The sequence below is a fragment of the Myripristis murdjan genome, chromosome 13 (assembly GCF_902150065.1).
Source record: "Myripristis murdjan chromosome 13, fMyrMur1.1, whole genome shotgun sequence".
Lineage (NCBI taxonomy): Eukaryota > Metazoa > Chordata > Actinopteri > Holocentriformes > Holocentridae > Myripristis > Myripristis murdjan.
In genome coordinates, this window is record NC_043992.1 from 38,147,398 (window position 1) to 38,161,327 (window position 13,930).

A 13,930-nucleotide genomic window follows, 5' to 3' on the forward strand; every position below is an offset into this window, starting at 1 on the left:
ACAAAATGTTGCCCACAGGAACCGAACCACTGGACGCACGGAGGTGAAAATCAAACATCTCGTCTCAGTTTGGCTAAATCCAAGGCCATTTTGTCCAAAAAGTATTCCTTAAAGTTTCAGTTTGTCCCTTCCTGTGGGCAGAGAAGTGACCCTGGCCAAGAGGAGAATTTAATTTTGGCATATCTACTGTTTCTCCGTTAGAAGTGATGTGAGGCTGCGTGTTCACATACATACGGACATACATATACATACTTGCATGTGCAGCTTTGACACATAAAGACCTGTGCAGAAGCCTAGGCTGAAAAAAAAAAAAAAACGATGCTTTAATATATCTGCAGCCACCTCTCCAACAGATTGGGGGGCAGTGGGTCATCATGAGAGCACTCACAGGAACAGGGCATTTTGCGTAAAGTAATAAGCGATCAAGTCGTCACTGAAGCAAAGAGCAGCACCGTCATCTGAACAGTGCCGGGAGCGTTCACCCCACCGAGGGGTCACTGCAGTGGGACGGCCCGTCAGAGAACCACATCAAAGGCCTGCCAGAAATATCGATGGGTTCGGACTGTGGCCGGGGAAATTCACAATGGCAATCATTCATGCAGCGCTGCACACACAACGGGGAAAGGGGGAGGAAAGAAACTGAAAATAGGTTTGTTGTTTACTCTTCCATATCTTCTCTTTATATTATTACAAAACTTTACACCGACAATTGCTGAGCCCCACACTGCGTGGAACATAGATGGACAAGACGACAAAAAATAAAAGTATTTCTCATCCAAAAGGCATAAATAATATAAAGACAAACTTTTTTCTTTAAAACAGATACATTCATATGAAATAATATTTTTCTACTACAAAAAATAAATAAGTCATCTAAAGAGTTTTTGATCTTTCATGAGAGTCTTCCCTCTGGTGGGATATAGTTTTGTCTGTGAGCGACACTCCTTCCCTCTCTGTTTCTCTCCATCTGGCTTTCGTCTCAGTCTCTCCGGCTCACCGTCCTTTTTCCCGCGTCGCTCGTCTCGGCTTAGTCCATCGACGGTTTAGTGCCCGTGTCGCCGTTAACACTCAGCGTCTCTGACAACGTCATCACCGATCCTCTTCTTTCCCATGTGATATATCCACCAGTCTTTCGTTCTGCCCGGTTGGTCTGCCCGGATCCACCTCCCAGCCCCACTTCACCCCTGCCCCACCCGACTCCAGCTTCAGGAGTGTGTGTGTGTGAGTGTGTGTACGGGCTGTCGTTCACACCTCCTGCGGGCTGGGCTGGATCAGCTCTCCTGCCAGGTTGTTGCTGGAGATCCACCCAGGCTTTTCGTCACAGTCCAAGTCGGGCAGGCCGAGACTCTCCCAGCACACCACAGGCCCCTCCATGTCCACACACTGCGGCTCCTCTTCGACTACACACACGCACACACACACACACACAGAGCAGGGAGCCTTTGGATTAGTCACTGGATTAACAGTAAACAAGTATAGACTCTGCAACACCCCTTGGAACCAATGTGTGGTGATGCTGGGTTATTTTTTTCTGAATACAACACGAGGATTGTGGTAGGGGTGTGAAATTACTTGCAGACAAGGTGTTAAGACTGATGGTAGAAATTCAAGTTTCACAAGGAGCCAAAACATCAGGCTCCACAGGTAGACGTCCATTCATTTGATCCACAGAAAAGGTGATAATTATCTATCAGAGTGAGAAATAGAACTGTTCCTCCAAAGCCTGTAGTCAGTCTGATTTGTGAGGAAATTGTTTTATTCACTGAGTTCATGTTGACACTCAACTCTGCCAACAAGCTTTAGAGAGCGCCTGCCACTCAATGCCACTGCTGTTACCATAGAAACGCCGTCCACCAGGAACCTGTATCAGTGATTGGCATTGCTCCATTATGGTTTTGCTGTCAGATTTTTTTTTTTTAGGACTGAGGAGAATGTGCAAGGGCGAAGATCATTACAAAATAGCAATCATTATTATATTATTATATGACTGTATTATTATGGTGTCCAGCCATGCTGTTTTTCAGTTTTCATGTATATTTTTAACCAAATACATTCTTATAAGCTCACTATTGAGCTGGTTTGGTTCAAAACTAAAAAACTATTTGTTCTGGGATTTTTTTTGAGATGGCTATGAAGAAAATGAATGGAAAATTCATCACCAGAAAACAGGCCGTTAAAAAGGGAGGCAATAGATTCAATATTAAAGAATCTTGGTATAGAGCATATAGAGCATATAATGGCCATTTTATTTTTATGTTACTTTTTTTTTTTTTTTTTTTACTTCTTTTTACTAATTAGGTACTGCTCTGCAAAGAACAGACAGGATTTGAAACAAAGAAAAAATAAGATCTGGAAACACAACAAGAACAGCTGGCTGGCTTAATAAGGCACAAATGGAATGCAACTTCAGTTCAGTGCAACTTGGTTCTGTAGAGGAACTATCCAATGAAAAGCAAGAGCTGGGCCTGCATCATTATCTGCCACGTTCAGAGCGAGCCTAGTGACATAGCAACAGGCAAAGTTTCACTTGCAGCCTGCCTCTGTTTGCACAAAAGTTGCATTGTGCAAACCCAGTCTTAGAAAAAGACTTCTGTAACAAGAAAAAAAAAGAACAGAAAATTCTTGCAAAAGCTTTTGTGGACATAAAAATTTGTCTCACCAGTGTCGTCGCCGGGGTAATTTTCATTGTCCCCGAGCAGACAGCAGGAATGCTGCGAGGGCGAGGAGTCCTTATGCTCGTCTGGCTGGCACCCCGGCTCAGCCTCCTGGTCACAAGAGTGCGTCTGGTTGTCAGGGCTGTGGCACGGCGTTGAAACCTGGCCCAGAGGCACCATCTCCAGCCCGTCCTGCTGGCACGGCGCCACGCGATGCATTAAGGGCAGAGTGCCGCTGGAGAAAGTGCCATTGGTCTTGGTGTAACATCTGCTCAGACACAGAGAGAGAGAGAGAGGCAGACAGATGGAAACAAGGTGAGACATATTCTTTTATAAAGTGCCTGTGGCTCGCTGAGTGCTCGCTCACTGACAACTCTCAATGGCGCTTCACATACCTCTGTCTTCCCCCTGTACGCCAGATGCCTCTAATATCTGTGGCTTTTCCGCCAGACACAGAAAATCCTCATGTAAATACTCCTTTCAATATGCAATGCAATGACAGCCCAAACACAACTGGACCGTTCTCGCACAGCTGCAGAAAAGTGCCTTTGGTGCTTCTCGGCAGTCGAATCAAAGAAAAAAGGTCTGGTTTCACCGACTCCGATGAAGGGCAAGGTCAGCGAGCTGCCGTTTTCCAACACAGGCAGTCACGCACAGACAGTTCCAGCATGTTCTCCCTGAACAGCCCACTGAACTTCCTTCTATCGGAACGTGATTGGATTGTGGCCACGCCCCCTCTTCCCAGCAGCCAGAGGTAAATAAACACAGGGCTCATTAGGTCTGCTGGCTGGGTGCACACAGAGTAAACTGTGATAGTGGAGACCCTTAAGTACATAAACATGAGTAGCGTGAGAGGAAATGTGGATGTGTGTGACTGTGTGTGTGTGTGTGTGTGTGTGTGTGTGTGTTGGGGGAATGAGTGGATGTCTACAAGGCTGTCAGGTCACAAGAGATGTTGGACACGTTTGATTACACCTTTGATCATCTTACGAAACATGACCGATAGGCAGTCAACATTTCTTCTTTTCATCCTAGTACTTTAATAAAAAAAAAATGACTTTAATGATGTTGAACTATTGTTTATTAGTTCAACAGCCCGTATTCTGAAAATAATGACACTTAAAAGGTTATCTTTACCAAAACTCTGATTGCTTATAAAATAGCCTTACACTCATGAGTTTTTGTCAATGATTGGTATAACCTTTTTTATGAACAGTAAGTAAGTAAAATTTATTTATATAGCGCTTTTCACAGAGAGAACTCACAAAGTGCTTTACAAGTTAAAAATACAAATGCTCAAAGCTAATAAAACAATATACAGTGATGAATCTGATACTTTAGTTTTCTAAAATGGAACTTCTGATTCTATATTCTATATAATGCTGTGCTCTTAAGGTTGTCAGCAATGTCACTGAGGCTCTAGATTGCAGGAAATACTGTGCAGCTCTGTTTTATCCAAAGCCTTTGACACAGTCGACCATGTCATATTATCAAAGTGTCTTCACAAGATCGGGTTATCTGGGCAGGCTGTTCAGTGGTTCTCAAACTACCTGACTGGTAGATCTCAGTGTGTCCAGTCGGCTGGTTTTTCATCCTCTTTCCTCCCCGTGCTTAAGGGTGTACCCCAAGGTTCCGCGCTGGGACCTCTACTTTTCTCCATTTATGTAAACGATCTTTGTAACAACCTGTCAAATGCTGCTCACCATTTTTATGCTGATGACACGGTCATTTACTGCTCATCCCCTTGTGTTGTGCAATCTACCTTTGATATTGTTCAGTCCCACTTTACCCAGCTTAGGCTTGTGTTAAATTCTGACAAATCAAAGTTTATGCTTTTCTCAAATGGGAAAAGACTTCCAGCAGATCTACCCAGACTACTGACTGCAAAAGGGATCAAAATCGAAAGGGTCGCCTCCTACAAGTATTTAGGCATCACAGTGGATGAGAACCTAACATTTAAGTCACACATAGACAAACTTGTTTCGAAACTGAAGCTTAAGCCCAGTTTCTTTTTTTAGAAACAGGTCCTGCTTTTCACTTCAGGTTCAGAGTCACCTGATCTCGACCACATTCCTCCCCCTACTGGATTATGGTGATTTACTCTACATGCATGCACCTGATCAGTACCTTAGAAAGCTGGACACTGTGTACAATTCTGCCTTACGCTTTGTCACCAGGTGTGGCAATCGAGTGCATCACTGCACTCTTTATGCCACGGAAAATTGTCCATCTCTTCCCACACGCAGATTCATGCGATGGCTCTCTCTCTTGCACAAAGCTCCGATTGGGCTAGTACCCTCTTACTTAAGTGTATTTTTGTGCATCAAGCAGGACCAGCATGCCCTTCAGCTGGTTGTTCCCAGAGTGCAGACCGAATTAGGTAAAAGAGCTTTTAGTTATGCTGGTCCATCTGCCTGGAATGAGCTACAAAAGGACCTCAAACTGCCAGGACTAGTCATGCTAGGAGAAATTACTTTTTTTTTTTTAAAAGGCTATGAAACCAGTTCTCTTGGACAATGCAACTGTGTCTGATAATTTGCCTATAATTTGAACTTTGTTGTGAATGTTGTTTTTTTGCCTGTTGGAATGTTTTTTAATGTTGTAACTCTGTCTTTTGCTGCCTCGCTTGGCCAGATCGCTCTTGTAAAAGCGGTTTTAAATCTCAATGATGCTTATCTGGTTAAATAAAGGATTTGTTTGATTGATTGATTGATGTCAGCTGGCTTTTTAGTTTATTTAGAGATTTCGCTCAGCTGGTTTGGATGATGCAAGTCATGTCTAGATTTTTGAAAAAAGTTATGTGACTGATAATCGTTAATTTCATAAAACAAAAAACCATACCGATGCCGCTTCCACAACTGCATGAGCTAAATGTGATAACTTTATGGGGAAGGAGCCTCATAAGCCTGTTACGTTTCTGTCTTTTTCAGCGCAATTATTTCCATCTTTTGTTTTGATCTCCTTTGTATGTTAATGCGATATATAAATCAAGAAAACTAAAATTTGAATCTGAATTCCTTTCCGTGACAAAGGAAACCTTCACATAATCCTGAATAAATTTAATAAAAGCATCTTCTCTTACCTGTTGTTGTTGCAGAGGTTCTGACAGCTCATACAGTCAGAAGACTCGGTTTGGGGAAGAGCTGTGTACATGCCTCCACCCTGAGCAGAACACACAAACACAAGCTTTAGCCAATCTAAACTGAATTCGCCCCGCCAACATAAAACACCACATAACCGTCATTTAAAACGGGTACGGCATGGATAAAGCAGGGAATAAAGCACCCAGTCTGGAGGATTGGAGTGAGTTAGTTCGTGTTGGTATGTGTGCTCGTGTGTGTGTGTGTGATGTTTGAATCGCTGTGGCACTCACATTATGGTGGTGGTGGGGATGCGAGTGCTCACAGTCCATGGTGCTGTGGGGCAGAGTGCCATCGTGGCTGTGTGGGTGGCCAGGTGAGAACAGGCCGCCCGACCCGTTGAGCAGTGCCAAGCCGTTGGGGAGTTTGTGGTGGAGGTGATGGCATCCTTGGGGTAGCATGGGCCCGCTGTGCCCGTAGCCCCCGTGGACGCCCCCATTGATGCGGCTGGTGCCAGGCAGCGTGGTGTACTCAAGAACATGGCCATTCATCTCAGCAGGCTGGTACAGGTAGCCAGGAGGGTCATACTCTACGGTACAGAGAGAGGGAGAGAGAGAGAAGAAGTGATGGGGGGACGGACGATGGAGAGCTACCCATCAAATTTCTCCACACAACTCCTGCAAGTGCAAGTCAAAGTCCAGCCAAACGCACTGCGGTCCCCACTGTGTTTGGTGGAAAATTTGTTATAAGAAAACTTTATCCAAGAAGGAATTTGTCACCTCCAATAAAATCTATGTTTTGCATCACTTCCTCGTCCTGAGTTGTTTTGAACGAGTTTGATGAAAAAACTTGATTGGATGTTTCACACAGAATGAGCCACTTCTGTTGGAATGGAGTTGATCAGCAACTTCAGTAAACAGCAGAAAAACAGTTATGAAAACCATAACCATATTTCAAATCTTTGCACAGCATTATACAAGTCTTAACTCTCCATTCAGACTCAACTCCGTTCAACTTTATTCTAACAGAAACGGCTTGTAGTTTTTGGAACCCCTGTTCTCTGTAAGGCATGCACTGCAAAAAGTCAAAATCTTACCAAGAGTATTTGTCTTATTTCAAGTCAAAAATGTCTTATTACTAGTCAAAATATCTCATTACACTTAAAATAAGACATGATCACCTCAGAAATAACTTGTGTTTAGACAATTTTCACCTGTTTCAAGTGAAAATTTACTTGAAACAAGTTAAAATTTGCTAGAAACAAGAAACATATTCTGCCAATGGAACAAGCAAATTTTTACTTGTGACACAAGTGAACAAGTAAAAATTTGCTTGTTCCATTGGCAGAATATGTTTCTTGTTCTTGTAAATTTTCACTTGAAACAGGTGAAAATTGTCTAAAGACAAGTTATTTCTGTCTTATTTTGTCTGTAATGTCTTATTTTAAGTGTAATGAGATATTTTGACTAGAAATAAGACATTTTGACTTGAAATAAGACAAATACTCTTGGTAAGATTTTGACTTTTTGCAGTGTGTGATTAAAAAAAAAAAAAAAAACCTTGTGGGAGGTATTCAAGAAAAGTCAGGGTGAGTAAAGGACACAAGATATGTAGTTTTGGGGTCGAGTTTTCCTTTAATTCGACATGCGGGGGGGGGGCTTTGGGTAAGCTTTGTGCCCGGCCTGCCTGCAGACTCACTGTGCATGCTGTTCTGCTGCCGATTCCTCCACAGACACATGGCGATGAAGACCAGCAGGATGAGCACCATCACTCCTAAGACACAGCCCACGATCAGGTAGAGCAGTCCTCCGGGGGGGCTGGGCGGCTCCTGGGGGTGGGGGCCCGGCGGGGTGATGGGGTGCTGGCTCGGCACCCCCGGGGGCTGGCGTGCTGCGGCAGAGGAGGAGGAGGGGACGTGAGGAACAGCTTTTTATCCACTAGCATTGGAGAAAAATAACAGGGTACAGCCCCGCACAATGCCTGCCATTGTTGCTGGTCCCATAAAACGCAGCACATTTATGTTTTGTAATTATGGCTGTGATACCTGAACACAGCTCCGATGGCCCTCACGGCAACATGCCTGCACTTCTGATAAAGTGGAGGCTTGGTTGGCATGACTCATTTCCTCTCCAGCCTTTTGTGCGTGCGCATGTGTGCCTGTGTGTGTGTGTGTGTGTGTGTGTGTGTGTGTGTGTGTGTGTTTTACCTTTGGTCTCACAGATCATGACGTTGCTGTATTCGCTCTCTCCCCCGTCGTTAAAACACTGCATCTTGATATCGTAAGACGTCTCTGGCTGGAGATGGCCAATCATGTGCCAGTGTTTTACACCTGTGGGGGGAGGTCGGGGGGGTTCAAAGGTTAAAAATCACTTCCTCCCTCAGCGATCCAGTGTTGACACACTTTGCCCCAGATCCCGCCTCCCTCCCTGTGCAAACTCACAATCGATACTCTCAGCAGTTGCACTCGCTCTCTTTATCTCGCGCTCTCTTACTCACATAAAGTCATGCTCTTTCATGCTCTCTTTCCCTCTCATTCACCCCCCTCCCCCTTCTCTCTTTCACCCCCCCCTCAAACCCCACCTCCCCGCCCCCCCGGCTCCTTTACTCAGTCAGTCCCACGAGGGCCCAGACAGTTGCTTTACTCCAGACGAGCTCCATATATGGCAGCTTCATGTTTGTCCTGGCTTGCCTCCAGTATTCCCAGTCCACACACGGAGCTCCAAACACTGCGGAGCCCTGTGCATACACACACACACACCACCACTACACTACCGCACACAATCACACTACATGCTCTGTAATCAAAGATGGGATGACAATCTCCAACATGGAAAAGCTACATTTCGAGTAACCGAGGCTGAAAAGAGCTGCCGGGGTTTTGTTTTTTAGCACGAAGCGCGGCAACAAACCGCTGCATGTTTATTGCTTTTGTCTCCAATCTGCGTTTTAACACTCAGCGAAGGAACCTGCCTCTGTGACTGCAGCAGGGCGGTATCAACACGAAAGCATGACTTGACATTCACAAATAAACATGTCCCGATTCATGTTCTAACACAGATAAAAAAAACTGAAATTTAAACAGCGATAAGTTTTAAGGTTTAAACAAGCCAAACAAGCCAGAAGGAACTTATCTCGGGGGAAACTAGCCGTGGCAGGCATGTGTCCCTGACAGTGCCGAGCCCAGGGAGAGCCAGAGGTTAAGAGGTTGGAGGAGCTGGGCAGGGTAAACGGGACGGCCCTCCTTCCCTCCCTGTACACCAGCCGGGACTGTTAGCATTCCTCCCTGGCAATCTGAGCTCCTCTCCTCTGGCCATTCTCAGATTTCAGCTCTGGGCCATTAGTAGGCAAACATTTATTAAAAACAGATTTCGGGCCACCTTGCTGCCCAGGCGCAGCGTTCTCCATACATCAAACAGCAGAAATGCACGTCTTCAACTCTGCCTCCTGCTCCAGAAGCAGGGTATCCATTACCTTCCCCGAGTCCCAGCTTATCTGCACAGCGTGGGCTTAGCATCCGGGACAGGATGGGGCTGCTGACAAACACACTACACCGGCACAACACTGAACCTCAGTGATCCGTCCTGCTTTCCTCAAGGCCAAGCAACAGAAACACAAGTACTTAAAGAACAATTCCCATTATCCTTAAAAAAAACTCTTTTCTCATTTCCTGCATTCCCTTACTGTTTTACATTCTTGCAGATTGTTTTCCAATGCCCCCCTCATTCTATGTGTTATTTTCCACTAATGTTAGTTGTTCTCTGCGCATAGGCGGTTCTAGGGGGTGGCAGCTTCCACCCTAGAAAAATGCCTTGCCACCCTAGTTGCCACCCCAATTTCAGACAATTTATTTATTTATTTTTTAATTGTGGCTGTTCGGAAACTCGCTGTTACGAGACTCAAATGTCCGAGTGCAAGTAAATGCAGCAAAAGATGACACTCCCACTATTTAAGGGGTTGATAAATAAATAAATTAATTAATTAATTAATATTTCTAATGCCACCTTTTGGTTTTCTATTCAATGCTTTACTCATGTTTTTGAGTTAAAATATCCTCATTTGGGGGTTTTCCAAGCAAATACTGATATATGTGATCGTTTGGTATTAAATCAGCATATATATTTCTGCCACCCCTTAAAGTCTCCATTCCACCCTCTTGCCACCCCATGAATATTTGTCTAGATCCGCCCCTGTCTCTGCGGTACATTTTTTTAAATAAACATGGTCTAAATAATAGCACAGTTTTAAGCCACAACTTTGTAAAATTAAGTGCTATTTTCTGTTTAATGTTATGGATTGTAGTTGCTTCATTTTGCTTGTTTGTTGGCTTGAATATGTTCTGATTTAAAGAGGGCTGGCATTAATGTAATCACAGTAAACATTTGCTGTTGGTTAAAAGGTTTATTTTGGCCAGGAAAATGCGGAAATGGGACACATGGTCATGAGGAAGCAGCATCTTTCCTCTTCTTATTTACAAGCTGAGATTTCTGGAATATGCGCTCAAATATGAAACGGTTAACTTCTTTCAAAATGTGAAACATCATATCTTGATTTTAGCATCCTGATGCAACTTCGCAAAATGCGACGGGCCGCTGAACTCATGCGTGTCGGTGAACGAGAGGTGTGGAAAGCTGATTTACAAAGATCTTTAATTGTGTTGTATGCATATTAAAACTCTCATAATCAACAACAATGGGATGGAAAATGTAAAAAAAAAAAAACTTACCCTCAACCACGTCCCTTTTGTAGTCGCTGTCGTTGTCGCTGTCTGTGGGTCGATAGTAAATGTAGAAACCTTGGATTGGAGTGTTGTTGTTACTGGAGGGAGTATACTGTGTGGGGGTGGAAAAAAAAATTACGTTAGACTATCACAATCTGGGAGGCAATTATTATTCAAAGAGGAGAAATTTTCCAGCAACTAATAGCGGGCCTTGTTATCAGCAGATGGACTGCAGGCAAGACCGTGATTGCACTGTCTGTCTGAACTTCACAAAATAATGAGACTGTCTTAGGTCAAGTAAATGCAGGGGAACTATCTCCATCCATCTGAAACTGTTGTAGAGGGAGCAAAAACACGGCTTTGAAGAGGGCTGAATCCAAACGTACACGGACAGGGCCTCCTAATCTCTGCTGGAACAGAGCTCTAATCATCCCAGCCGGTCAATTAAAGGCCTGATTGAGTCTCGTCTGCCAGAGAACCACCAGCAGCTCCGCTCGACATCACACACGCAGCTGACCCATCTGGAAAAGCCACTAACTCGTGCCACTGTTCCTAAATTGCTCTGCGGGCGTGCCGATCTTGTGCATGGTGTGTGTGTGTGTGTGTGTGTGTGTGTGTCGGCGGTGCACTCACAGTCCAGCGCAGCATGATCTGCGTGTCGCTGATGGCGTCGGTGGACGAGATATGGGGCCCGGCCACGGGACGGACCGAGAAGCGGGGGCTGGCCTGGGACACCTGGTAGGGCTTGGAGGGGATGCTGTGGGGGCTCTCGCCGTACATGTTCATGGCTATGACGCGAAACTTGTAGGTAGAGCCTGTGAAAAAAAAAAAAAAAAAAAAAAAAAAAAACATGACATTGACAACATTCAGAGAAAATGTTGAGAGCAGGCCAGGGAAACAATTTTTTCCGTGGCGAAAAAATACAGATATTTCCACAACAAATTTGCTCACAGGGACAATAAAATATAACATATCATATTGCTCCTCTTGTGAAGAAACCTGAAATACTGATATTAAAGGAGCTCTCCAAGAATAAATATTCAAAGGCAGACTGTGCAGTTCCAAATGGAAGGTCACCCCACCGAGTTTTGATGTGGTAAAGAATGAAAAAAAAAAAAAAAAAAATGGCAATCAGTTCTCAAAATAATATCACTTAGAAACGCCACAGGAACTCATGACATTTGACATCAAAACATGAGGTTCAATACAGGCATTTCAAAGTGATTCTATGACCTGTCAGAGAGGTTTTATCCTTAACATTAGTAAAAAAAACAAAAAAAAGTGTCATGCCCTCCCATTTCAACCTGCATAGTCTGCCTTCAAAAGAGTCAAAATAGCCTTTAAACCCATATTAATGTTCCTGTCTGTCTGAGCAGGTGCAATATCCAAAATCCCTTACTTGGGCAAGAAAAAATCTGTCACGCTTGAACGGTCAACTAAAAAAAGTTGCAACCTACCGGGCTCCAGACTGCGAACCTCCACGGACAGTTTGAGAGGGGAGATATTATCCGCAGCAACGATCCACTCGGCGCTGCGGCCACGCCGGTACTCCACGCGGAAAGCCGTAATGGGAGAGCCGCCATTGGCCCTTGGGATCCACGTGACATACACAGAGCTCTCCGTTGCCATAGAGATGGTGGGGCGATCCGGGGCCTCGGGTCCTGGAGTCAAAGGAGAGATGATGTGAATAAATCAGGAATTGTAAAAAATAAGAAAATATAACTTTTAAGGACAACCAAAAGGAGCTGGCAACTATCATCATCACACCCCATCGAATGTGAGCACAGAATATATTCAGAAAGAGAGAGAAGAAGAAGAAGGAGAAAAAAGAAAAAAAAGAAAACACACACGAAAATACACATCACAGAGCAGCAGCATGCCACGGAGGAATGTGTACTTACTGCCTGGGCTCTTAGCCACATAGTTAAAGAGGGCAGGAGAGAGCGAGAGAGAGAGAGAGAGAGAGAGAGAGAGAGGAGGGAGGGGGGTTAGTGAAAAGACTAAGTGAGTTTCAGCAAAGTAGGCCTGCTTGTAACATGAGAAAAGCATGCACACACACAAACACACACACACACAGTCCAACCCTAAAGCTGTGCACAAAAGCATGTAGCTATATCACTACAGGATGTCATCGATCATCGCGCTGTTCATATTCCAAGACACAAAGAAACAAAGAAGGTCCCATCTAAACCTGCAGCTCTGAGATCAGCGGTGGGCTGCTGATGAAACTGGGAGCGCTGGGCCACATTTACAAAATCACACATCGCGATATCTCTGACCAAACACCCTGATACCACAGCTGTGACTAAGATATTTGCAAACAAGAAATATTTGATTAACAGTCACTGGTAATGTGCATATGATGACCAAGCAGAAAAAAAAACAGCTACAACAGTCTAATAAGCTCAGAAAACTGCATCCCTTTACTGTGATGCAACCTTTAAGACAGAACTTAGGTTATATCACCACATTACGATATCCAAAATCCCTGGGTTTTGATTTATCACCCATTTTATACGGTAAATGTGCACATTGCCCACATCTGTGCACATTGTATACATCGATGCACACTGGTTTTTTTTTTTGTTTTTATCATCTATTTATCAGCTATCATCTGTTTATACTGTAAATTTGCACATTGCCCACATCTATGCACATTGTATACATCTATGCACACTGTTTTTTTTTTTGTTGTTTTTTTGCACATTGTTTTTTGCACATTGGGTACTTAGATCTTTAGATCTCAAGAGTCATCTTTTATTCTTTATTTTTTATATTCTTTATTTTTTATTATTCTTTATTTTTTATTTACTTAATCTTGTACTCTGTGGATACTGCTGAAAACTGTGAATTTCCTTCGGGATGAATAAAGTATCTATCTATCTATCTATCTATTTATCTATCTATCTATCTATCTATCTATCTATCATTCCTACAAAACAAGGGACACGACAACAAACCTGCATGTTCTTAATAAAAATCCCATGATGATCTTTCTCATAGGAACAGTAACAGCAACAACACATAAACTGATTGAAAAAAGAAAAAAAGAAAAAAGGCTTTTATCTGTGCACCTACCTCTGTCATGTATGACGACTCCAAAGTGTGTGTTGGGGATTTTGTCTTCAGGAGCTTTGGGGGGCAAGGGGACCACCGGGGCCTTGGACGGGTTCTTGTTGGAGGAGGTGGTCTTCTCTGAGAGAGGAGAGAGAGAGCCAAGCTGTGAGAATCAAACCAACCGTGATGACCCTGCAGCTACAACACCTGGGATGTTCCTGCACACAAGTCATTTAATCCCAGATTACTACCAAAACTACCACTGGGACGGGATAATCCCACTTGTTTCCAGTGCTAATCAACTTGATTCCCAGAAATTTCTTGACTCAAGGGTCATTTTTTATACTACTGGGCTGATCTACCTTATTCTGCCTTATTTCAACAGATCTGTACTTGTTCCAAAAAAAATAAATGAATAAATA

At 43.8% G+C, this 13,930-nt stretch overlaps 1 protein-coding gene across 1 annotated transcript in view; it reads right to left on the minus strand.

Moving 5' to 3' along the window:
• Window positions 1-363: 363 nt before the first annotated feature.
• The window catches only part of cdon (cell adhesion associated, oncogene regulated), a 47,093-nt gene continuing 33,526 nt past the window's right edge, over window positions 364-13,930 (minus strand). Inside the window, exons 10-19 of the mRNA XM_030067795.1 lie at window positions 13,530-13,646; window positions 11,909-12,112; window positions 11,085-11,266; window positions 10,458-10,563; window positions 7,941-8,063; window positions 7,433-7,624; window positions 6,028-6,323; window positions 5,737-5,816; window positions 2,660-2,922; window positions 364-1,400 (exon numbers count right to left, since the gene is read on the minus strand). Of these exons, the coding sequence (XP_029923655.1) occupies window positions 1,246-1,400; window positions 2,660-2,922; window positions 5,737-5,816; window positions 6,028-6,323; window positions 7,433-7,624; window positions 7,941-8,063; window positions 10,458-10,563; window positions 11,085-11,266; window positions 11,909-12,112; window positions 13,530-13,646 (1,718 nt within the window). The 3' untranslated portion in view covers window positions 364-1,245. The remainder of the gene's footprint in view (window positions 1,401-2,659; window positions 2,923-5,736; window positions 5,817-6,027; window positions 6,324-7,432; window positions 7,625-7,940; window positions 8,064-10,457; window positions 10,564-11,084; window positions 11,267-11,908; window positions 12,113-13,529; window positions 13,647-13,930) is intronic.